The sequence below is a fragment of the Scyliorhinus canicula genome, chromosome 18 (assembly GCF_902713615.1).
Source record: "Scyliorhinus canicula chromosome 18, sScyCan1.1, whole genome shotgun sequence".
Lineage (NCBI taxonomy): Eukaryota > Metazoa > Chordata > Chondrichthyes > Carcharhiniformes > Scyliorhinidae > Scyliorhinus > Scyliorhinus canicula.
The window spans coordinates 33,501,972-33,527,399 of record NC_052163.1 but is presented as its reverse complement, the minus strand read 5'-3'; the positions used below and the strand labels follow the sequence as shown (position 1 = coordinate 33,527,399).

Here is a 25,428-nt window from a genome sequence, read left to right as displayed (position 1 = left end):
TAACACAAATAAAACACCGATCTTGCAGACTTCAACTTGGGACCACTCAATCTGCACGTTAGCTACCTCATCAGTTCAAAACTATAGAGGAAATTTTATTGTTGAATGAAGCAGTAAACTTTTTTTTGAGGACAATAAGATATTACGTTTTTATTGAAGATCTCAATCGTGTTGCTACAAAACTGTGGGCAGTATGGTGGCAGTGGTTAGCACTGCTGCCTCGCAACACCAGGGACCCGGGTTCAATCCTGGCCTTGGGTGACTGTGTGGAGTTGGCACTTTCTCCCAGTGTCTGTGTGGGTTTCCTCCGTGTGCTCCGGTTTCCTCCTGCAGCCCAAATATCTGCAGGTTAGGTGGATTGGCGATGCAAAAATTGTCCCTTTAGTGTCCAAAGGTGAGGTGGGGTTGCGCAGAGTGGATCAGGGTAGATTGCTCTTCCAGAGGGTCGGTGCAGACTTAATGGACAATGGCCTCCTTTGGCACTATAGCGATTTCATGGTTCCAATGGTGCTAAAATACTTTTTAAAAATGCAAAAGTCTATCAATTCCTTCCCCACTGTATGAAATAATGGCAGTATCCAAGATTCAGAAGACAAGCACTTACTTCAATGTTGCCGCAGGTTTGGAAGGCACTGAAAACCAACATAAAGCCAAATCCCAAAATGATGACATTCGTCAGTTTAGTTCCTTCTGCCGTCATTGTGAAGCGTATCAGACACCTGCTAGTTGTATCTTAAATCTCACGCTGCCACTGAGGAACTTCAAAACAAGTCTTCAAAATTCAAGGCATTGGATTGCTTTTGAGGACTCTCTCCCTCCTCACTCAACAAATCTCTCACTACACTCATTGACTATCCCCCTCCTCCTTCCCTCCCTCACTCACTGCCTGGCTGATATCCTTCTCCTCACTGACTGACTGACTGGCTGATATCCCCCTCCTCACACTGACTGGCTGGCTGATATCCCCTTCCTCACTGACTGTCTGTCCTCCCCCTCCTCACTGACTGGCTGGCTGATATCCCCTTCCTCACTGACTGTCTGTCCTCCCCCTCCTCACTGACTGGCTGGCTGGTTGATATCCCCCTCCTCACTGACTGACTGACTGTCCTCCCCCCTCACTGACTGGCTGATATCCCCCTCCTCACTGACTGGCTGATATCCCCCTCCTCACTGACTGACTGACTGACTGTCCTCCCCCCTCACTGACTGGCTGATATCCCCCTCCTCACTGACTAGCTGGCTGGCTGATATCCCCCTCCTCACTGACTAGCTGGCTGGCTGATATCCCCTTCCTCACTGACTGGCTGATATCCCCCTCCTCACTGACTGGCTGATATCCCCCTCCTCACTGACTGGCTGATATCCCCTGCCTCACTGACTGGCTGATATCCCCCTCCTCACTGACTGGCTGATATCCCCCTCCTCACTGACTGGCTGATATCCCCCTCCTCATTGGCTGGCTGATATCCCCCTCCTCGCTGACTAGCTGGCTGATAGCCCCTTCCTCACTGGCTGGCTGATATCGCCCTCCTCACTGACTGACTGGCTGATAGCCCCTCCTCGCTGACTAGCTGGCTGATAGCCCCTTCCTCACTGGCTGGCTGATATCGCCCTCCTCACTGACTGACTGACTGGCTGATAGCCCTCACCTCACTGACTGACTGACTGGCTGGCTGGCTGATAGCCCTCACCTCACTGACGGACTCTGCTGCTCCTCCTCCCCTCACTCAATCTCCTGACCGGCACCGACTCGACAACCAGAAACAGCCGCCTCAGCACCGGAAACGACAAACGCGAGCACCACACTCCAAACGGGCTGTTGAAAATTATTCGGTTGTTGAAAAGCCGGGTGTGACGCGGTAGCTAACGACCTTCCGTTCGAAAACGAGCGCCGCCGCTTTTAGCGCGGGCTGACACGGAGAAGTGCAAGGGCCGGAGAACTACAATTCCCAGGAGGCGCGGTGGCACAACTTCCTGGGCCGGCAAAGAAAAAAAATATATGGGCAGACATTAAAAGGGTTGATTTTCTTCCCCCCCCCACCCCCCCCAAAAAAAAGAGGGAGGACGTGCGCCGGGAACAGGTTCTTGTGTCTGATCAAATTAAGTGGGTTGGGTTATTGCGCTTTTGGGCGAGGAGAGGGAGCGTTTCCGGGTCGGGCCGGCGCCATCTTGTGATTGTGGTCGGATCAGGCGGTGGCTTGTGGCGGGTTTCGCACCGATCCCGAGTCAACAAGTCTCTCACCCCAGCCGCTTGTTAGCCGGAGCTCAGGCCGCCAACAGGGATGAGTTACGGTCGAATGCCGCCCGACATCGAGGGGATGACTTCGCTGAAGGTGGACAACCTGACCTACCGCACGTCGCCCGAGACGCTGAAGCGCGTGTTCGAAAAGTATGGCAAAGTGGGCGACGTCTACATCCCGCGGGACCGCTTCACCCGGGAGAGCCGCGGCTTCGCCTTCGTCCGCTTCCACGACAAGCGGGACGCCGAGGATGCCATCGACGCCATGGACGGCGCGGTGCTGGACGGCCGGGAGCTGAGGGTGCAGATGGCGCGCTACGGCCGGCCGGCAGAGTCCCACCGGAGAGGAGGCTCGTCCCGCCGGTACGGCGGCGCTTACGGGCGGAGGAGCAGCCGCAGGTCAGTGAAGGAGGGATTGTCGGGGGTTGGATTGACGGCCTCCTTTCGCCCTCCCGAAGCTCCTGCGATGGACTAAATACATTTTTTTAAAACTCCGAAATCGGCCTTCACTCCTCAAACTTTTTGTTTGACATGTCTAACGATAGCTGTAAGGCTGGGGCTGGTCAGTGTTTGCTTCAGGCTGAGGGGAGCAGGCTTCAGATTCAGCCAATCCTCGCCGTATGAATTTGCCTATAAGAGACAATTAGTTAGATTTAACTTCAAATCAAAAGGCTAGTCAATTTTGACAACGGGTCATCTGTATTCGAAACGTTAGCTCTTTTCTCTCCCTACAGATGCTGCCAGACCTGCTGAGATTTTCTCCTTGGCTAATATGGGTTTGTTTTAAGTGGTGATAGATTCCCCCCTTTCTCCAGTAGATATGTTTTCATTTTAACCGTTTATCTTTGTAGTACCAGCTAATAGATATTGCACTGAAGGAGGAGGCTCTGTTTTCACAGGCTCCAGACGGTTATTAAAAGTTGACTCTTTTGTTGCAGTTTTTTGTGATAAGGACGAGCTCACTGAGCCTGGCCGCAAAGGATTATGTAGCATCACTTGTACTGAGGGCGAACAGTGTACTTTGGGTTCTGCGGTTAAAATACGATTTTTATTTTGTTTCTTCGTGGTTTAGTTGTGACAACATTTGGAAAGAAGTGTTTGGGCAGGTGGCACCTTTCTTGGTCTATTGTTTAGAATTTCCAGAAATTTAGCCTGACCATTAACAAATTTATTTATGCAATAATCAGGATTGCTTTTCGAAGGCAAATTGAATTTATGGACAGTAAGAAGTCTTACAACACCAGGTTAAAGTCCAACATGTTTGTTTCAAACACTAGCTTCCTCAGGTGAATGACGAGGTATGTTCCAGAAACATATATATATAGACAAATTCAAAGATGCCACACAGGGGCTGGTTTAGCACACTGGGCTAAATCGCTGGCTTTTAAAGCAGACCAAGGCAGGCCAGCAACATGGTTCATTTCCCGTACCAGCCTCCCCGAACAGGTGCCGGAATGTGACGACTAGGGGCTTTTCACAGTAACTTCATTGAAGCCTACTCGTGACAATAAGCGATTTTCATTTCATTTCATGCCTAGAATGTGAGCATTTGCAGGTAATTGAATCTTTACAGATCCAGAGATGGGGGTAACCCCAGTACCACACGAAACCACGCTGCAACAACGAATGAACGGACATCCCACGACAATCACCAGGCAGGAATGTTCCCTTCCAGTCGGGGAGCACTTCAGCAGTCAAGGGCATTCAGCCTCTGATCTCCGGGTAAGCATTCTCCAAGGCGGTCTTCAGGACGCGTGACAACGCAGAATGGCTGAGCAGCAACTTATAGTCAAGTTCCGCACACATGAGTACGGCCTCAACCGGAACCTGGGATTCATGTCGCATTACATTCATCCCCCACCATCTGGCCTGGGCTTGCGAAATCTCACCAACTGTCCTGGCTTGAGACAATTCACACCTCTTTAACCTGGGGTTACCCCCATCTCTGGATCTGTAAAGATTCAATTACCTGCAAATGCTCGCATTCTAAGCATTGTCTGGCATCTTTGAATTTGTCTATATATATGTTTCTGGAACCTACCTCTTCATTCACCTGAGGAAGGAGCAGTGCTCCGAAAGCTAGTGTTTAAAACAAACATGTGGGACTTTAACCTGGTGTTGTAAGACTTCTTACTGTGCTCACCCCAGTCCAACGCTGGCATCTCCAGATCATGAATTTATGGACATTTTCTGAAGTATGTCTTTTGTGTTTTAGTGCAGTCTTGTGTATCTGGTTCTGTGAAAATTTTTAATGGAAAAATCGTGTCTCTCTTTAGAACAATGTACTGCTTCAATCTGTGCAAGTCCCTCTTCGTTGGGTTGGTTTGCTTCTGGACCATTTCAGCTCTTGCTTAGTGCCGTGTGGGACATGATGATTGAGTGTTTATATTTTGCTGTTTTAGGAGAAATGATGCCTGGCAGTTGAAAGTTGCATTTAATAGTTTGAATGAAAACTAGGTGGAAATCTGTATGACATGTTTCATGAGCTCAGCAGAAGTCAGGTTGGAAATACTGCTGATAATTTACAGGGGTTGTTGGAAACTGCACAGAGGTGGATTTTTAGTTGGTGGTTCGTCTTCACTTGCGTTGCCCATAGTTCCATTTTGTACCAATACCCGTGAACCACATATGCAAGATAAAAATGACAGTTCAGGGTGACTGTTGCCTGTGAAACACTTTTAGCTGCAGAAGCAGTTCCAGGGATGCGAAATATGCAAAACAGTAGCTTTATGCTGACTTACCAGTGGTATTTCATACACTTTTACTGAGTTTTGTCTCACTAAAACTATCCTTTCCTCTTAGTCCTAGAAGACGACGTCGATCTCGTACAAGAAGCCGAACTAGATCAAGATCTCGCTACAGTCGGTCCCGGTCTCGATCATATTCTCGATCTAGATCCCCATCAAAATCTAGATCTGTTGAGAGATCAAAGTCTAAATCAAAGTCTCGGTCAAGATCGAGGTCTAGAAGTGGATCTCGGATGTCTCACGGTTCGAAGTCGAAATCCAGGTCTAGAACCCCAATTTATTCAAGATCTCCACAGAAAGATGGCATTGAATCACCATAAAAAGTGGTAAATTGCACCAAAGTAAGTAGATGCACAAAGTTGGTGGAATTATTTTTGAGACCTTTTACATGGGAGAGTAAAACATATTTATCGTTTTAGGGGGAACATAGAACCAACAAATATCTAGACAATTTGTGTTAGAGTTGCATTAAACTGCGTGAAACTGGTGGGAAAAATCTTGATACGAACTCCTTTAACCCTTGACTTACAGTGAAATTTCAGTCATAGGAAGATGTTTTCCTGAGCTACCAATTTTATACTGTTGAAACCTTTGCATGTCCATCTATATGCTGCTGTTCATGCAACTGAAACTTTCATCAACATGGACAGTCAGTATAATAATACTGCAGGCCGAGTAATCCTGTGTATTTCATCATTTGTGAGTTAATGACCTCCCTTTTGATCAGCAACCAGAAGCAAACATTGTGTAATTGACGGTCTATTGACTGAATTTGCAAGACGCTCCAGCTGGAAGTATTCGGCCCAGAGGCAGTGTGATGCTGGTAATTACCTCTTGCACACTGTCTGTGTGCATCAGTGAGGGAGAAACATTCTCCAGAGAAAATCCTTGCTTTAATAAAAATTGTTTACAAGGAATTGTTTACCTTAACTTGCATTTTTTCCTATTTAGCAGGGGTACTGGCCTGGGGGAGTTGCTGTGCCCAGCAGTGTGAGAGCTGAATGAACAAACAGTTGAAATTACAGAGTTGCTGAAGTCATGATCCAAGATGCTGCCTCTTCTGATAATTTGGCTCCTTCACACTAAAGGCACAGTAACTTTTTCAAACCATTTCCTTAGTTTATCATCCACATTCACATTTGTACAGCAGTGGCAGAAATAGAAAGTCAGGAAATTCATTATATTTGTTTTAAAGAACAAGTGATATAGACAATCTGAGAATATGGTGTTGGAACAAAAAACAATATATGCTGCTGGTCCCTCTATCCTTCAGGGACTTCAGAAAATTTGAGTCCTGTACACTCAACTTAATCTTGCAAAGAACTTGCTGTCTGAAGTTTAATGATAGTTAAAAGCTGCTCTGGGGATGAGTATGATTTCGAAAACAAATTAAAGCAAAGCCAGAAAATATTACAATAGCTGTTAGCATTTGAAAAAAGAAAACCACGGTTCATGTTTCAGATTGACGCCATTTGTTACATTGAACAGAATACAAATTTGACCACTCCCTCCATTCTTGTAAACCTGGATGATCCAATTTGTTGCAACCAGTATACAAATTGGCATTTAATGATTCAAGTAGATCTTGAGTTTTATTTTTCTAATTGCCGTAAAATTGTTAATTTTTTCAAATTAGGCATCTGGTCATGGTGGCAAAATAACTGGACATAATATTACAGTGAATTACTTTTATGGCACCCACCTCTAGAATAAAATTGGACTGTGCCTTGCCCTTAACCTTGCTTTTCCACCCAATTTTGTTCCAAAAGTGCCGTTATTAGCCATGTCTACATAGATTCGGAGTGCAGTAAGCAAAGATCAATTTCAGTAGAATGCTGTGCCCACTAGTCTCCAGTAAATTTACTGTTCTCATGACTGCATCTTGTATTCATTTGACACCTTCATTCTTGTACATGTTTTGTCATTGTCCAGAATTTCCATAATTGGGTAATCATAAGATGACCGTTCCACCCTTGTAACTGCAAAATATCCTAGTTTCATTTTTACAATTAGTTTGTCTTCATTTGTAGCAATCTGATTGAACCAGTTAAAGTGCTCACTGTGTCACTGGGCCTAGTAGTCTATTTGCTGGAGATCACAAATATGGCGATGTCATTTAATCCAGCAGCACGTTTGATCTCACGGGCAGATGACAGCTGCCCTGAACATCTTGTGTATTTTTTAAAATCCTTTCTTTGCTCCATTTTTTTCACTATTAGACCTTCACTTACAATCTACACCCCCTGTTCGCCACTCCCAGCATATAGCTTCAACCTGCAAGTGGAACTTCTTTGCACATTGCCAACAAAACTTTTCTGATACTTGAGTGCTCAACAAAAGTAGTCTGTAGTTTCGTGATGCTCATTCTGGATTTGGGCTTGAGATATTTCCATGCACAACTCTAGATATGTCAATTTTCAGTTCATTTGTTGGGTCCAATATACCTATCAATATTTTGCAAATTTAAATGTTCTCTTTATTAGCCACGTGGTAACAGTCAAGCTTCTTCAACTGTCATAGTGTCTCATCTCTTTCATTAAAGGAGATTATCTTATTTCAGTTACACAATTCCTCACCTTTTGGAAGTAAAACGGGTGAAAAATTAGCCTATTTCCATGTAGTTTAGTTCTAATTTTCAGCTAACCTTTTTGCTTGCACTTCGGCTTTTAAAGTTGTAAGTTTGTGGAAAATTTGTTGGTTGATATTGCAATTTCTTTTAAATTTCTACATTGCCGATTGCTTTAGATGCTGGAAAATTATTGGTAAAGTTGCATCTCGCGACTGATACAGATTCCACATTATGGTCATCTAAATATTTTTTGTACAAAATAAGATTTGAAATTATTTAAAGATATTTGAGTTAATTTCTCAGAATTTAATGTAAGATGAGACATAATTTCTTTTTTGGCAGAGTTAACTAATATTTCTATCATCACCTCTATAATGGTTTCAGAGTTCACCATACGTGTGTGCCTTCAATTTGAGAATCAAATATTTAATATGCTCTTGCATTAGTTTTGGCAAGGTCTGCAATTGCTTAACCCCAGTTACACTGACTAAGTAGTGGTGGACCACCTTCAACTGCTGCAGTCCTTGTAATAGAAACACAGAATAGTAGCAGTGATGCTCCAGTGAGGTTGGGTGGCACTTCAGATTTTTTACCCAGCAATGTTAAAGGAACAGTTATTTTTAGCCCCAAGTCAGAATCCATTTGTGTCTTGGGGATCATGATGATGTATCCATGATTTTGCTTCTCGTATTCTTCAGGGTGGTAGAGGTCATTTGGCAGGTAGGTGCTGTTGGAGTAAACTTGGTGAGTTGATGTACTGCATCCTGTGGATTATATGTACTGCAGTCGCAATACACTGATGGTGGAGGTATGGATATTGAGTTCACTGGCAAGGGTGCTGAGCAAACGGATTGCTTTGTCTTGGATAGTGCCACTTTTCTTCAGTTTTGTTGTGGCTGCATCCATCCAGGCAACGGGTGAGTATTTCATCAAGCTCCTGACTTTCAAGTGTGGGATTATTATAGATGTTGAAGTCTTGGATTAATATTACTATAAAATGCAGTCTTGTAGATATATATATATATATTATATATATGTATAATCAACTTTATATAGCATTTAAATGATAAAGTCTGCAACTTGTGAAATGTTATCCTGAAAGTAAACTAACTGGGAACTACATGTGCACAACAGACTATTATTTCATTCAACCTGGTGATATATATAATCAACTTTATATAGCATTTAAACGATAGCGCCTGCAATTTGTGAAATGTCGTCCTGAAAGTAAACTAACTGGGAACTACACGTGCACAACAGACTATTACTTAATTCAACCTGATGATAATACTATTGGAACATTCTAAGTTTTGGACCAGCTTAGTACAATGATTTAACTTGAAGTTTTGTTTTGTAGATTGAATATTAATCTTACGATCTATGTAAGATAAAACAAATTATTTGCAGTTAAGTAGTACTGAAATTTCAATAAAATATCTAACTCCCGATATTGTCTTTTAGAATTTTGTACTTCCTGGGTAATACTGTAGCACTTTGATAGTGAAGATGGGGTATTAAGAGTTATTTTCTACCTCTTATTGGGGAGGTGTACAGAACCAAAATTTAAAAATGCGCTTTCTAAATAATTGATGTTGGATTGTCTTAAATTGAATTGTGCTCCGGACATGAGAACTATAATATTTATATTTTATGTAGAATTTTATTCACGATTCCCAAAGTCCAAATACTGTTTTTAACCTGTTTTCCATTTAGAATTTGCAAAATATTTAACCTATTCTGACATCTTGACAAAATGTCAAATTTAATTTCTGTAGTAGAGACGACTTTATCTTCAGGTAGTACACTCAAGAAAGTTTAAATGGTGTGGAAACTTTAAAGTTTTCATTTAACTTTTTAGATCCAATACCACGTGACTTGAAAGTTGACCCCAAAAATTCTATAAATGCCAATTTAATGGAATGTGCTCTTTGGAGGAAGTGCACTTTTATTATTTAATTATCCTGTTTTTAAGAACCTGGGAAAGACTTTGATGTTGATGAGGTGAACCACCTATGTGGACTAAATGTGATTTTTTTTTTAACAGTTCTAGTACATACGGTAATTTTGGATATTTTCTGCAGTTGTGAAATAGAATACACCTTTTTAACTTTAAACTTCTCTTTTTGTTCTAGATATTCTGGACAGCTGGAAGATTTACATGATAGATGCTTTGCAAGAAATATCATCTCTTGCCATCTGTTTAGGTGATGGAGAGACCTTCCTAAAATAAGCAGTGATCTACTTAAAAGGTTATTATAACATCATTGTTTATAAGGTTTTGTCAGTTTAAGTCTTGAATTAAAATTAGTGTCTGAGAAGACTCGTTATGTTATGTGCCATCTGTGTTGCTATTACTTAAATTTCTTACAATTTAGTGAAATGTTCGACTTCAGATGCATTTTGGCTTGGATATGTACATAAGGTAAAAAGCATGGAACATATTTCCAGGTTTTGTAATGTCTCTTTCTGTACGCTGAAATAATTATCTTTTAAATTTCAACTTTGCATATGTCTTTTTCTTTTTTTTTATTATTTCAGTCCAATACTAATCTTATTGTCTCATGTATTTTTGTGCACTAGGCGCAGTTGTGTAGCAGTTCTGTAAAGCGGGTTAGCTGTAAGGTGGCGTGTTGCAGTGCAGTGCAGAGTGCTTGGCTGTGTCCTGTATTCTCCTGATTGCTCCTGTAATGATGCCTTGGCGTGCAGAAAATATGGCTGTCCGGTAAAATGCCTGTCAGCTGCACCTCCAGAGACGTGGCTGCGTGTAAATTATGGAGCAGGCAGTAAGCACCTTTAGCTACCTTGTTTTTGTACTTGGTATGTGGTTTATCCATTTACACGTGGAATACTGTTTAGAATGCTGTTAATTTTTTAATTGATTGTAATTAACAGTTTTATTTGTTTCAGTACATAAAATCCTGTACAACTTGTATTTCTGTAATTAATTAAAGATTTTTTTCTGTGTTAATTCTGTATGACTACTATTTAGAAAACATTTTTTAAGCATAATCGTGGGATATTGACATTGTACATGTGTGGTTGCGTGATTGAACAGCTGGGGATCTTTGGTGTCCTTAATTTTTTATAAGTTTGGTAATTTATAGTTTAATCTGTGCTTTAAAATAAGATCTCTAAAATGAAAACATTTTTGCCTGCTCTGAAAATAATTGGATCTTTTTGGTAACGCTTAAATTTGACAATCTTAACTTATTTTGTAGCAACTGCATGAATGGATCCAGTGTTGTGCTGGAAATATGGCCCAAAGCCCTCACCGTTAATTTTGATTTATAAAAACCCAGCTTTATTTCTTGAATATTTGCATTTGTTGATTTCTGCTGCACTGGGAAATTATCTATTTAGTTCTAATTTATAAACTGTATCTGATTTCCCTTGGAATTGTGTTTAGACTACAGACACAAAATTCACATGTCTAATATAGAACGCTATCAGATTTCAGTCGGAAATCAAAATTTACCACATTGTTAAGCAGACCATTTAATGCACCCTGGAGAGAGTAGCTCTGCCTATAACCTGGAACAATTGTATTTGATTCTATTTCCCCCGAAAGGAAAATTACAAACGAGCAATGCTGCATTGTAAATTATTGTAAACTTTCTTTCCAGACCTTAGCAGTGGGAGGCTCAGGGACTGCATTGCATATGATGAATAATAGAGTTCTTCGTACAATGGATCCTACCGTGCTTATATTGCACATCGACTGCTATAATGCACTGGGAATAAAACAATTGCATAAGCAGTTGTTTGAGACTCTCATTTCTGGCAGTTGGAGTTTCTCTTAATGGCTGGGCAGGGTCATAGGTGATGGATCAAATGTGGAGCATCTCCTTGACTAGTGTTATCAGATACACCGAATGATAATTCTGTTGATATTCTTGCCCGTGACTGAGAAATAATTGGCCTGCAAATTGCTCATAATTTATAATTGCCTTCTAGCACAAATTTGCTCCTGTTAAGTTGTAGCTATTGTACCAGTAGCGTTGTTTGCTAGATTTAGAGTACACACTTGTATAGTCATCTGTATCATACAATACGTTTTACAATTTAACATTGTAAAAGCTGAAACCAAAATCTTCTGGCTCTGCTCTTTAACTGAGACAAAGTGTTAATGTTCTCTCTCAATTTGCTACTGTGGTTACAGTATATTGAAATAGTCCTGATTTTAACTAGAAGTGGAATTAAAAGTAGTTTGGCAATAAAAACACCAAACTTTCTTTCCAGACCTTAGCAGTGGGAGGCTCAGGGACTGTTATATCTGCGGCCTTGCCTGCAAACTGCCAATCAAGTAATTGCCTGCCTGATATTAGCTAGAGGTGTCAAATGGGCAAGCGCAGAAATTTGGGTAGGTGGATACAGATGAATATGAGTAGGATAGGGTTTCGGAACCGAATGGAGAGCTTTGGGCAGAGATAGCTTGTCATAACTGGGGAACTAAGCTGCCAGTCTTGGCTCCACAGGGAGACATGGAACACAACTTTTGTTTGACTCGTGTGATCCCAGGTATTATTGCTGTCAAGTTGGTGAGAAAACAAGTTGGTAAGAGCACCATGCCTGCCTCCATTGCCACCGCACGATCGCTGTGGTCCAAGAGCACTCCTTCGATCTCTCAGAAGTGTGACCCCTCCACCTCCGAGCACTTCTTCACCCGTTCCATCAAACTCTTCCGTGTTGCCACAGCTTCTTCAATGACCTTTGAGCGATCCTCTCGCATTTCCTTTCTCTGCTGGTAGAATTCCTCCTTAATAAAAGCCATCAACTGCTTCATCAGGGGCTTTCCACCTCGCACCGAGCCCTTCCCCATGCAATCCTTACACCGGCTGCTGCACCGCAGATTTCCTCCAACTCTTTGGCCAGATTTCTCATCATCTTCTGCCGGGTTTGACAGCCAGTGAAACTACTACTCCAACCTTCAACTGCACCTTTTCATCAAAATTACACCCAATATCTGGTAAAAAGAGCTCTTTTTCTTTTGCCTGCAAGCAGGACAACCACTCACATCATGGCCACCACTGGAAGTCTCTGCGCATTTACCCTGGGAATGAATGTGCTTAGAACAAACTGGATTCCACACTAACCTCGGAACTCGCAAGTAACAGAAGTTACTCTGTGGAATGGAGCAAGTGCCAAGACTGATGACAAACCACAACCAAGTCAAAATGAGCTTCTGCTGGCCAGTTTTGTTAAATATCGAGTAGCACATTGAACCTGCCCAATGAAATCCTGTAATTATATAACGAGTACTCACAGAATAGGAATAGGTTCAGAAATACTCCACTTGAGTGAAATAAAGTACTCAGCACAAGGAGTGGGTGGACTTTTAAACCATTCAAAGGTAACTCTTTCAATAAGATCGTTTCTTGTAGCTGGACAGAGAAATTACTGTCTTGCATCGGGGGAAAAAACTTTACGCTTGAATTCAGAGGTGAAGTAGGTGCAGGAATTGGAAGCCACTTGTATCCCAAAGGGTTTCTTTTTATTATTTATGATTCTTAAACTGAATTAAGATTAGGCTGTAATATAAAATGCACAACACTGGGCATAAAGAAATACATAAATATGGAGCAATGATTTTGAATCATATACTCGTGATTTAACATGAATAGGGATACTATTTCTAAGGAAATATTGGTTGTAAAGCCAATTAATGTAGTTTATAAAGTATCTTGCATCTCACATTTATATTCCTGTATCTTCCATGCCAGATGCATCCTTTCAGCAGAACTATACTTCAACGAAATGTTTCTACAACAGATATTCCACTTATGGTGTCTAACTGGGATATTTAGACAGTTTCCTTCAGAAATATTCCGTGCATGTATCATTGGTTCTGAATGGAAAGATGATAGCAGTGGAGATTATAAACATGTTTTTTTTAAAACTGCAATGAAAACAGTTGCCCTTGCTACTGAATTAGCTGTTTGTTGCTGAAGGAATACTAGTCCTTAAGGTGATAACCATCATGTGAACAGTGTGACGTCCAGGTAGGCTGGATCCAGCAAGATGTTGTTCGTTAGCATTAAACGTTTTGAGTGGAATGTGAACACACTTTAAATTCCACTTGTGGAGCAATGCTTCAATTGACCAGTCAGCACTGGAAGAGAAATTTAGAAATTACAATAAAATTACAACAATCCAACGAGTTCTGTTAAACTATAAATGCAGTCGACCTACGGAACATTTCAGCTTGTTGGAACAAATCATATGTTCTCTTACATTTACCATATTTTAATTTCACACAGATCTTTATATTACTGAATCTTTAATATTTACTTATCGTGCATGGTAAAATTGTGAATTTCAAAGAAATAGATCTACGGGGTGGGGGGAGATATCACATAACAATATTTTGGTTTTAAACTTATTTGAGAAAATTGGCTATCATTGTTGCTTACCTTACAACAGTGAGCAAGTACTGCACTTCAAAAGTACTTGATTTTTGTTAAATATTTTGATATGGCCCAAGGATAAAGAAATGTGTAAAAATAAGTTCTTGGGGGTTAGATCTCCAACATAGAGTTGATAAATGATATGTTATGAAGCTGGTTACGTTTAAGCCACAGCCAGACAGAAAGCCAACATTTCCCTCTGACAGATGAGCTGAAAATGAACAATGGAATTAGCACACAAAGGGAAGAATGAATTAATGCCAGGCAAGACTGGCAAGTATCAACTGCATGAATCATGAAGCTATTTAATTACGTTGGAATAAACATATACTTGGGAATAATGTTTTCAGTCAAACATACCAAGTTGTTTTGGTTTTATTCATTCGTGGGTATCATGGGTAAGGCCAGAATTCATTGCCCATTCCTAATTGCCCATAAAGTAGTAGGAAGCTGCATTATTGAACCACTGCAGTCCATGTGGTATTAGGCAGTTGCATAATTTCGACCAAGGAACATTGAAGGAACAGTTATAGTTCCAAATCAGGATGATGTGTGGCTTGGAGGGGAACTTGCAGGTGTAACATGCATCTGCTGCCCTTTTACTTCTTGGTGGTAAAGGTCATGGGTTTGGAAGATGCTGTTGAGGAGCTTTGGTGAGTTGCTGCAGTGCTTTTTGCTTCTGTGCATTGGCAGTGGAGGGATATGTTTAAGGTGGCAGATGGGGTGTCATTCTAAGGACTACTTTGTCCTGGGTGGTGTCAAGCTTAGCTGCACTCATACATACAAGCATTAAAAATATTGTTCAAGTGCTTACACTAATCAATATCTCACCTCCGCTCCTGATATGTGGTCCAGAAAAGCACATGTGGATTTTTTTGCATGAGGTAAAAAATGGTTATTAATATATCCTCGAAGTCTGAAATAAAATTAAAGAGGACACTTAAAACATCTATTTCCCATTCAGGGATGCTGAATACATACAAGAATAAGGTGCAGTCTCACATTGGATTTGATGGCAAATTTAATTATATTTCATGGGGGAAAAGATGTAAAAGCAAAAATACTAAAGGTGATAATGCTCACCACTCCAATCTATTCCAATTATTATTCAGCAGATTTGGCAGCATCAATGGAAAGTTTCAGGTCAATAGCCTTTCATCTGTCATATGCTGCCAAACCTGATGAGTATTTTCTGTTTCTATATCAGATTTGAAGCATTCACGGTATTTTACTTTTGTACTCGCAGTTCCTCAGCTTGTTGGCATGAGTTGTTGTGCCATGGAGACCAAGAATATCACTTGTTCAACCACCAGTTTATGTTGAATGAATTTATTCCAATTTTCATATCTTTAGGACAACAGAAAAATCCTGAGAGTTTTACTCGTCTATTTATAGGGGACTCAAATACTCACCTAATTCCCATGACCTGCATCCAATTAAACACTATATAATTACAGCAGGAGTTTGGTCCTCTTTGAATTTCATTGGTTTATTCAATATTTCTCAATTTGAATGCATTTATATCATTTCTAATCTCGCCTTCTGTGTGATGTAAACCGGATCAATCTTCCTAGTAAGTATTGAAGCAAACTAACTTTCTGCCATTTTACTATTGCTGTCTGAGTTTCCGAGATCATCCATTAGTGGCCAACTCTCATCCCAACTTTCTTTTTGTGTACCTGTAGAATATTTACTATTTTGTTTTGTAATTCTTGAGAATTAAATTTTATTGGTCCCCTTCGCATTACTTTTTTAAAAAATTGAGCGCCAATTATTTTTTTTCCAATTAAGGGGCAATTTAGTGTTGCCTTTCTTCCCACCACCCACCTTCCTTTCCCTTCTGTTGGTACAGAGGCACGGGGACCTGGTCTCTCCAGCGCAATGTTTAGTGAGTGTACTGTTTGTTTTTTTAGTACATATGTGTTGTGAACTTTAATAATCAGAGAGTATCCTCCCCCCCCCCCCCCCCCCCCCGTACATTGGTACTGAGGGAGAGTAGCCTGTTTCTCCAACACAAAATTAGTGTTTGTACCGTTTGGCCATGTATATGTTTTTTAATAAAAGGGTATGGCCAATCCACCTACCCTGCACATCTTTAGGTTGTGGGGGTGAGACCCACGCAGACACGGGGAGAGTGCAAATTCCACATGGACAGTGACCCGGGGCCAGGATCAAACCCGGGTCCTCGACACCAGGAGCAGCAGTGCAAACCACGTGCCTTTCTAGAATTTTAAAAAACTTTACTGGTTTCCTTATATTCTCCCTGCTTTCTCCCTTTCCTTATCATCAAATTTCCCCTTATGGCTTTATTCGGTCACGATGACGCATTAGTGTTATGTTCTGCAAAATACAGGAAATAATTTTCCTGGACTCTGGAATATTTGAAATGTTTCCTATTGCTGTCTAGCATGATGATTTCCAATGCTGTCCATTATACTTTTTTTTTCTGTTCTCAGCCCCATGGGCTGGACCGTATGATGTACAGGTCAATTGTGAGACCACTCTGCTCTACTGGCTCACCCTGTAGCCATTTAACAGTTAATTGGCTCGGTGAAACTTTTACCCCAATCTGAGGAGGAACCTCAAGAGAGCTGGAGACCAATCAAAAGGCCGGCAGCTCTTAGTTCCCAGCACAGCCACCATGAGCAGCAGCCACTACTGGGACAACCCAATCCGAAGCAGCAATCATCAATCGAATCGGTGCGAGATCGGGGTAGGGGGGAATCAAACATGGGAGCAAGGGGCTGGGGAATACAGGGCAGATGGGAGAGAAGTGGAGAGCCTCTGTCGGGCACAGGGGGCTCAACAAAAGAACCCCACAGTCCTGTCACGGTCTCGAAAGTTGCCAGGCAGCACATGTAGCAGGGGCATCTTCCACCCAGGTTAAATCCGAGCAGTCCCTCGAGATCAAGGATGAGTTGCTTCCACTGCAGATCGATAGGTCCTGAAATGGCTTATAAGATGATAAGACAGGAGCAGAATTAGGCCACTTGGCCCATCAGGTCTGCTCCACCATTCAATCATGGCTGACTAGTGTGTGACCTGCGGACTCTACCATACGTTGAGCAAGTGATACTTGAATAGCTCGGTTGTTTGTGTTCTGCCATCAAACTGATCCGATCTTGAATAAAGTCACAATCACAGGTGCTTGTTATAGACATTAAGATCAACCAGGCAATATGGACATATTGTGGTTCCTGGTCACTGGAGGTTGACAATGAGGTGCTTCCTTAGAAGAGCCACCTTGGTTGGATCTTTGAGACCATTCAAGGTAATCTTCCTGCATTGCTTCTGTTGCCTCTGCTGTTGCCAGGCTGGTGGAGATGGTAGATTGGATAAAGCGGTGATCAGTCCAGCAGTCATTAGTACCAGTTAACCATGAAGTAGAAACTTCATTGAAATTAACTATTCCTATTGAATACTTCCTATTGAAATTAACAATGCTCCATCATGCTACTGAACACCTAGGTTTCAAGCAGTGAAAATGATTCAGTAAAAAAATATAAAAACAAGCAGAAACACAGAATTAGTTTTGCAAAATTCAAATCTTTACCTTTCGGCTCATAAAAGACATCAGACCCCAAAACGATGTCTATCTGTGGTAACAGCACTAGATCAGGAGATATTTGTCCCCAGGTTAAACCGACGACAGGCACATCCTCAAGGTTATTAATCTGGCAATTTAAGCGGCAATTATCCAAGCAATTCTGAGTCTCTGCGCCATCCGATAAAATCACTCTCGCGGCACATTTTGCTGCCACTATACCAGGTAGGCTGGCACCAGCTCCAATCTGAAAATATAAAATTAATTCCTGCACCATTCCCTATTGACATATAGTGTGCAACAATTTGAAAACAATAAGATATTACATTTTCTAGGATTTAAACGTATTATATCTTTTTATTCTGATGCAACCTTGCTTGAGTGTAATATAAAGATGTTTCAAAAATTCAGCTGGCATACTTCTAAAAAATACCAACGGGTAATACTTGATGTTACTCTTTTTGGGAAACTGGTAACTTTTTAGAAATGTGAAACCTAATTTTTATTAAAAGGACTTTCAGTCTTGATCAGCAGAGGGCACACTTATCCTTTTACAGAGCAAAACACATCTTGGATTGTCTAACAAATATACCCTAATTTATTCCAAATGTTTCTAATTATTTCTGCCTGTGTATGCAATTCAGAATCAAGTTAATTTATTTTACCTCTAAAATGGTCTTTCCTCTTATGGTGTTTCTATAAAACCACACGTATTGTGCCAAAACCACAGCACATGGCCATATGTACATACCATATTGAGGATCCAATACCTGAAGAAGCAACAATAACTTGCATTTATACAGTGTCCTTAACATGGTACAACATACCAACACATTTCACAGGAACATTACAAGGCAAAAATGGACAGCCCAAAGAAAAAAAACATTTTGATTGAAGATCATCAACTTATAATGTTAACTTTTTCTCTCAGGGGTGGCGTTAGCACTGCTGCCTCATGGCGCCGAGGACCCGGGTTCAATCCCAGTCACTGTCCATGTCACGGTCACTGTCCGTGTGCAGTCTGAATGAACCTCACCCCCACAACCCAAAGATGGGCACAGTAGTGGATTGGCCACGATAAATGTCCCTTAATTGGAAATAAAAGAACTGGGTACTCAAATTTCTTTTTTTTCAATTTAAAAAAACGTTTTCTCTCTCCACAGGTACTCCCTGACAAGTTGAGTATTTGCAACATTTTGTTTTCATTTAGGAAAGCATTAGGATCCAGATCTTCCAATCATCTGATGGTTGGAAACCAAATGTACCTTGGAAGATGTGCCACCGTGGGATCGCCCAGTAGGTTTGAACTTCGCTGGGACCCACCAAAAGTCTCCAACTCCGTGTTAGTGGGAGACTTCAGACAGTTCCAACTTACTTACCTGGGCAATTGCCCAAGAAACATTAGATAGAAATCCTAGTCTATATCACCTGGATAACTATACAGTTGGACCCACTCCCAATCACTAAGTGACCCCTCGACCAGACCTAACCAGACCCCATCACCTGACACTCAAGACCACTCGTCCCGACCTGACTGGCCCGCCCTACTCCACCTGTTCCAACGCCTCACTCACCCTAACCTCCACCCTACCCATCTGCCACATTTACCCCCTCTGTAGCTTTTCAAATAAACTTTGGCCCATTTAAATAATTTACTTGCAGAATACAGGATCTCTAGTGCTGTAAAAAATTCTGGTTTTTGCAAATTCTCTCCACTGCTCCCTCGGAGGATTCCTGCAGTGAATATGAGTTCTGCAAGATCCTCCATCGGAAGATTGCCCTGAAATATCAAAGGACGATAACTGGATTTTTTTTTTGTCTGATCAGGGTCAGGTATAGTGGTTCAGACTCTGAATGGAAGATTCGCGCTTAGACCTGGTGATCAAACATTTGGTCGAAGAACTGAGTTTTAAGCAGCGTTTTCGAGAGCAGAGATGTTTGTGATAGAAGTCCCAGAGCTTATGGCCGAGACAGTTGAAGGAACAGCTGCCAATGAGGGCCAGAGAAGTGGGAATGCACAAGAAGCCAAATTTGGTGAAATAGAATTTCCAGAGAATTGTGGAGCTGGGGTAAGTTACAGAAATACAGATGGAATCAGTGGCTAGGCAACAGAGTCAGTGGTCTCCATAAATAACTGCAAAAACAGAAAATAAAGCAGGTGATTAACTGGCTCCAGCTGGAAAGTTAAGCTAGGAATCAGGTGAGAGAAGTCCCACCACTGAGAAATGGAGGAGAGATATTGAAGGAGAAACAGTATGGTCAACATTGTGAAAGACTGCAGGTAGGTCAAGAGGAATTGTGCAGTCATTGAGGACGTAATTTCTGGCTTTGATTAGAGCCATTTATTTATGTGCTGGGGCAATGTCAGAAACCAGATTGGAGAGGTTCAGACATGGCATTCGGAAACCTACCAGAAACATAAGCAGAGATTTCAATCCAATAAATAGAAAGAAAAATAGCAGGGACATGGGGAAAGAACTGGGGAGTGGGACTAACTGAAATGCTCTTCGAAAGAGTTGGTGCAGATTCGATGGGTTGAATGACCCCCTTCTGTGGGGTAGTATTCAATGATTCATTCCCCAATTCTGGTTTCTTGTAGATTGTTTAACCTTTTAAAAATATTCATGGAATTAATTATGCAAAGTTTTAAAATCACAAATAAACAAAATGTAGATGATGTCCAGTTGGGATTGTATTATCTCTTTGTATCTAAACACATTTTAAATAATAGTAAAGGAATCCTGAATGATTCACAATGTAATTCAATACAATTTTATTTTCATTTGTAAAACTGGCTGGAATTTTGTTACGGAAATAAAAGTCAGATTACACGGCCAGACATGTGATTTTTTTTGTATGTATTCCTGATATGAAATGTTGCGGAATTGCCTTATGAATTGATCTGTTGCAGAAATGTGTTATTCAGTATTGAATCACATAATATTGTGCAGGAGAGATCCTTCGGCCCATCGAGTTTGCACCGATGCACGAAAAACACCTGACCTCCTTACGTAATCCCATTTGCCAGCACTTGGCAAATGGAATTAGGTATATGATGTTCATATACCTCTGTGCTTATCCTTTTTAAAGGATGTGAGGCAACCAGCCTCTACCACCCTCCCAGGCAGTGCATTCCAGACCATCACCATCCTCGGGGTAAAAAAGCTTTTCCACAAATCCCCCCTATACCTCCTATCCCTCATCTTAAATTTGTGTCCCCTCATAACTGACCTTTCAAATAAGGGGTACAGCTACTCCCTATCCACCCTGACCGTTCTCCTCATAATCTTGTACACCTCGATCAGGTTGTCCCTCAGTCTTACCTGCTCCAACGAAAACAACACAAGCCTATCCACCCTCTCTTCGTGACTTAAATGTTCCATCCCAGGCAACATCCTGGTGAATCAGCTCTGCACCCAGCATCTTTCAGGGATTTGGTAAAATAAAATTATTTTAGTTATCCGTACTACAAAGTTATTTCTCAATTGCCAGTTTCGATGTTGAACTCACACAGATCAATAAACAAAAACAGTATTCAGAGGAACTTGTACAATGATTCTAAAATAGGAAGGCTAGGTATCAATGGTAGATGCATCCTCTGTTACAAAACCAGCAAAATAATATGGAGAGGAGAAAATTGAAAAATGGTTCTCAAATCAAAACGTCAGCATTCCTTCAGGAAATTTCCTTTCTCCTCCCCGACACATATGGTCCAGAACAAAATGGATATTTTTGTCTTTTTTCTGTCTGAAAACACAAGCCAATTCCTACAGATGTCTTGCTGCAATAGAGACTTGGCGAGACTGCACCTGGAGTGTTGTATGCTGTTTTGTAGTCCTTACCCAAGATATATACTTGCCATAGAAACACAAAAACATTATGGCACGAAAAGAGGCCATTCAGCTCATAATGTCTGTGCCCGCCAAGAAAGAAAAAAACTAGCTTCCTACTCTAATCCCACCTTCCAGAACCAGCCTTGCAGGTTACAACACTTCAGGTGCAGATTAAAGTACCTTTTAAATGAATTGAGGGTTTCTGCCTCCACTACCAAACCAAGCAACGAATTCCAAACACTCACTAATCTTTCTACCAATCACCTTAAATCTGTGCCCCCAGGCTAGGGGAAAACTGGTCTTTCCTGAATACTCTATCCAGGCCTATCATAATCTTGTACACCTCAACTAAGTCACTCCTCTGCCTCTCTATTCTAAGGAAAACAGACTAGTCTATCCAATCTTTCCTCATAGATGCAAGTTTCAAGCGCAGGCATTATTCTTGTGAATCTCCTCTGTGCTCTCTCCAGAGCAATTATATCCTTCTTGTAATGTGGCAGTCAGAACTGTACACATCTGTGGCCTAACCAACGTTTTATACAGTTCCAGCACTACATCCCTGCTTTTGCATTCAATATTTCATCCAATAAAGGAAAACATTCCACATGTTTTCTTTACTACCTTAACCACTTGTCCAGCCACCTTATCAACCTGTCTTGCTACCTTTAGGAACCAGTGTACATGAACTCAAAGTCTCTCACATCCTCTACCCCACTCAATATTCTCCCATTTATTGTTCTCTAGCTTTATTTACCCTCCCCAGATGCATTACCTCACACATATCTGGTGATTAATTTGATTAAAATTGTTAAAATTTCTAACAAAAGCATGCTATTTCTGATTAATCGGTTCCTTTCTAAGTGATAGTTTGTCCTGTCTCTGAGTTGATTCTAATAACTGCCCACCACTAAAGTCAGTTTGGCCGGTCTGGAATTATTTGGTGAAGTCCTTGCACTCCTTTTAAATAATGGTACAACATTCATAGATCTCTAATCCTCTTGGACCTCACCTGTACCTTGTGAGGATTGGAAAATGAACAGACAGACGTACTTACATATGAATTAGGAGCAGGTCTATTGAGCCTGCTCCACCACTCAATGAGATTATTACTGATCTGATTTTTACTTCAACTTCATGTTCATGTCTACCGCAGATAATCTTTCACCCCTTAATCAATTATCTACCTCTGCTTAAAGATATTCAAAGACTCTGCCTCAATCACATTTTGAGGTAGAGAATTCAAAGTGTCTCAACTTGAAGTGCCTGTTCTTTTTTTCTCATCTCTGATTTAAATGGGTGACAGCTTACTTGAAACAGTTACCCTAGTTCTAGACTCTCCAACAAGAGGAAAACATCCTTTCCACATCCACGATATCAGGTCCCCTCAGGATCTTATATGTTTCAATCAAGTCGCCTCTTACTCTTCTAAACTCGTGGATACAAGACTAGCCTTTCAAACCTTTCCTCATAAGGAAATCTGCTCATTCCAGATATTAATCACGTTAATCTTCTCTGAACTGCTTCTAACCTATTTACATCTTTCCTTAAATAAGGAGACATATACTGTGCATGGTATTCCCGATGTGGTCTCACCAATGCCCTGCATAACCTCCCTACTCTTGAATGCCCCTTGCAATAAATGATAACATTTTATTAGCCTTGCTAATTACTTACTGCAAATGCATACTAAGCTTTTGCAATCCATGCACTCCCGACTCCTATATCCCGCTGCATCACAGAACAAAATGATCCTGAGAATATCCACTATTTCCTTCCTGTCTTCTTTTAACAGTGTTGGATACAATCCATCCGTTCTAGTGATTTATCCACCTTTTCAAGTACACCAATCCCTCCAGTACTTCCTCTGTCATTATTACTGTATTTCATAATCCTCCTCTTTAACTGTAATATCTGCATCATCCCTCTTCTTTGTGAAGACAGAGACAAAGTAGTCATTAAGCATCAGCACAGAAATTACCTTGTATATCCCTGATGAGCCCCTTTCCTTAGTTATCCACTTGCTCTTAATGTACGAATAAAACATCTTTGGGTTTGCCTTGATTTTACCTGCCAATATTTTTTAATACTGTACTTCACCTCTATACTTTTTATACTCCTCTGGGCCTTCTACAGTATTATTTTTGTGACTGTCATATGCTTTCTTTTTCTGCTCTCTGTTACCCTGTTTGTTTCTGGATAACCAGGTGTCCCTAGATTTGGCAGTATCACCCTTTTTCTTGGTGGGGCCATGTCTACACTATGCCTGTAGAATCGTCCTTTTGAATGCCTCCCACTGAATTTTCAGCAGTTTTTCTTCAAGTAGCTGTATCCAGTCAACTTTCACCAGATTACTTCTCAGCTTTGTAAAATTTGTCTTCCTCCAATCTATAACTTTTACTCCTGTTCTTTGTCCTTTTCCATAATGGCGCTAAATCTGAATGCAACAATGAAGGAGTACAAAGAGAATTCACAAGACTTCCTGGAATGGAAGAATTGCCCTATGAGGAAAAGTTAAACACACTGAGCCTTTAGACTCTCGAGTTTAGAAGAATGAACGGTGATCTCATTCAAACATACAAAATTCTTATGGGCTCAACAGGGTAGATGCAGGATGGATGTTCCCCTGGTTTGGGGGTGGGAAAAAGTCGAGAACCAGGGGACACAATCTCATAAGGGGCAGGCCATTTAGGGCTGAGGAGGAGAAATGTCTTCACTCAAGAGCGTGGTGAATCTCTGCCTCAAAGGACTGTGGAGGCTCAGTCGTTCAGTATGTTCAAGTCTGGGATTGATAAGTTTTTTACATATTAAAAACATCAAGGGATGTAGAAAGAGTGCCACAAAATGGTGTTGAAGTAGATTTTTTAATTTAGAGTATCAAATTATTTTTTCCAATTAAGGGGCAATTTAGCATAGCCAATTCAACGACCAGCGCAACGCTCTGGGTTGTGGGCGCGAGACCCGCAGACCCGGGGGGCATGTGCAAAAACCTCACGGACTGTGACCCGGGTCCTCGGCGCCGTGAGGCAGCAGTGCTAATCACTCTGCCATCATACAAAGCATTTTATAACCAAGTCATTTTTCTAACAAAAATGAATGATAGTTGTTTCTGTAGGCAAATGTAGACATTCCACAAATGACACAAAATTAATGGCCAATTGATCAGTTTTGGGAGAATTTAAACTAAGCCTATCTTCCAAGAATGGATCGTTTTCTATCCATCAAAGCAGGATCGAAAGAAGCAAGGAGCAGCCTTTTATCCACAGAATCCCGAAAGTGCAAGAGGCCATCTGGCCCATTCAGTCTGCACTTATCCTCTGAAAAAGCACTTTACCAAGGCCTGCTCCTGCGGCCTATCACCATGACCTAACTCACACATCTTTGGACACCAAGGGCAATTTTGCATGGCCAATCCACCTAACCTGGACACCTCTGAACGAGTTTCAAGGGTGCAGCAATTTGTCCAGGAAAACAATGTGGTGTCGGCCTCATATCAGCTTCTTCAAACAGAAGGTGAATGAATTCTCCCTCCCTGGACTATGTTCACATGCATTGCAGCTCTCAGCACACTCCCTGCTCAGTCACTTCCAACATTACCCAGCTCTTGGAAACAGGAGCAGGCCATTCGGCCCTTCGAGCCTGTTGCGCACTTCATTAAGATCATGGCTGATCATCCAACTCAATAACCTGATCCCGGGAGACGGACACACACACATGGGGAGGGTACACCACATTTGAGAGGAGCTGAGAGCAAGGATCGGCCTTCCATTGGTCTATTGCCCCCAGACACTGGCTCGAAATCTCCAGTGAGGGGAAAAGGCGCTCGAATTAACCCGGGGGCCTATCTAACCCGACCGACGGCGCTTTAATCTCCTGCAAGAAGCCAGTCAGTCAGCCACCTCGGATACAAAGACCTCCAGCCGCTGGGCACCACCTCCCGGCGGCGGCTCCGGCTTCTCCTCAAACACGAAGCGCTTCGCCGTCGGCTGGTCGCTCATGACGTCGGCGTGTCCTGGGTGGTGGGGGCGTGTTCTCGACGTCACAAGAGTGACGGGCTAATTCACCAATCGGATGCGGGTGGGTGGGACTTCCTCC

General features: G+C 41.6%; 3 protein-coding genes across 9 annotated transcripts in view; 1 reads left to right on the top strand and 2 right to left on the bottom strand.

Moving 5' to 3' along the window:
- The window catches only part of mfsd11 (major facilitator superfamily domain containing 11), a 48,517-nt gene extending 47,420 nt beyond the window's left edge, over positions 1 to 1,097 (bottom strand). The window contains exon 1 of the mRNA XM_038776991.1: positions 605 to 1,097. Coding sequence (XP_038632919.1) covers positions 605 to 700 — 96 coding nt within the window. The 5' untranslated portion in view covers positions 701 to 1,097. The remainder of the gene's footprint in view (positions 1 to 604) is intronic.
- Positions 1,098 to 2,063: 966 nt separating this feature from the next.
- LOC119953119 (serine/arginine-rich splicing factor 2-like) lies at positions 2,064 to 10,523 on the top strand. Of its 4 annotated transcripts, none has more exons than XR_005457962.1 (4): positions 2,064 to 2,638; positions 5,042 to 5,327; positions 5,938 to 6,074; positions 9,688 to 10,523. XR_005457962.1 is itself a non-coding variant. In XM_038776990.1 (3 exons), exons 1-2 carry the CDS (start codon positions 2,283 to 2,285, stop codon positions 5,304 to 5,306), a joined length of 621 nt encoding a protein of 206 aa, XP_038632918.1. In that variant the 5' UTR covers positions 2,068 to 2,282; the 3' UTR covers positions 5,307 to 5,327; positions 9,688 to 10,523. The 4 variants fall into 4 exon arrangements, 1 of the variants encoding a protein (XP_038632918.1); XR_005457960.1 differs by having other exon boundaries at positions 5,938 to 9,804; positions 10,136 to 10,523; XR_005457961.1 differs by lacking the exon at positions 5,938 to 6,074 and having other exon boundaries at positions 2,068 to 2,638; positions 9,688 to 9,804; positions 10,136 to 10,523.
- A 2,490-nt stretch (positions 10,524 to 13,013) lies between these two features.
- LOC119953118 (methyltransferase-like protein 23) lies at positions 13,014 to 25,426 on the bottom strand. Of its 4 annotated transcripts, XR_005457959.1 has the most exons (6): positions 25,233 to 25,426; positions 18,169 to 18,273; positions 17,513 to 17,750; positions 14,791 to 14,875; positions 13,966 to 14,170; positions 13,014 to 13,664 (listed from the first exon to the last, which is right to left on the bottom strand). XR_005457959.1 is itself a non-coding variant. In XM_038776986.1 (5 exons), exons 1-5 carry the CDS (start codon positions 25,329 to 25,331, stop codon positions 13,484 to 13,486), a joined length of 708 nt encoding a protein of 235 aa, XP_038632914.1. In that variant the 5' UTR covers positions 25,332 to 25,425; the 3' UTR covers positions 13,014 to 13,483. The 4 variants fall into 4 exon arrangements, 3 of the variants coding, with proteins under 3 accessions (XP_038632914.1, XP_038632915.1, XP_038632917.1); XM_038776986.1 differs by lacking the exon at positions 13,966 to 14,170 and having other exon boundaries at positions 25,233 to 25,425; XM_038776987.1 differs by lacking the exons at positions 13,966 to 14,170; positions 25,233 to 25,426 and adding an exon at positions 20,827 to 21,456.
- Positions 25,427 to 25,428: the final 2 nt, after the last annotated feature.

Excerpts from the sequence above, each read along its gene's own strand:
- LOC119953119 (XM_038776990.1), top strand. The coding sequence starts at position 2,283 with ATGAGTTACGGTCGAATGCCGCCCGACATCGAGGGGATGACTTCGCTG. Across the intron at positions 2,639-5,041 it reads GGGCGGAGGAGCAGCCGCAG|TCCTAGAAGACGACGTCGAT; the intron begins GTCAGTGAAGGA and ends CTTTCCTCTTAG.
- LOC119953118 (XM_038776986.1), bottom strand. The coding sequence starts at position 25,331 with ATGAGCGACCAGCCGACGGCGAAGCGCTTCGTGTTTGAGGAGAAGCCG. Across the intron at positions 18,274-25,232 it reads TGGAGGTCTTTGTATCCGAG|GTATTGGATCCTCAATATGG; the intron begins GTGGCTGACTGA and ends TTGCTTCTTCAG. Across the intron at positions 17,751-18,168 it reads GAGGAAAGACCATTTTAGAG|ATTGGAGCTGGTGCCAGCCT; the intron begins GTAAAATAAATT and ends TTATATTTTCAG.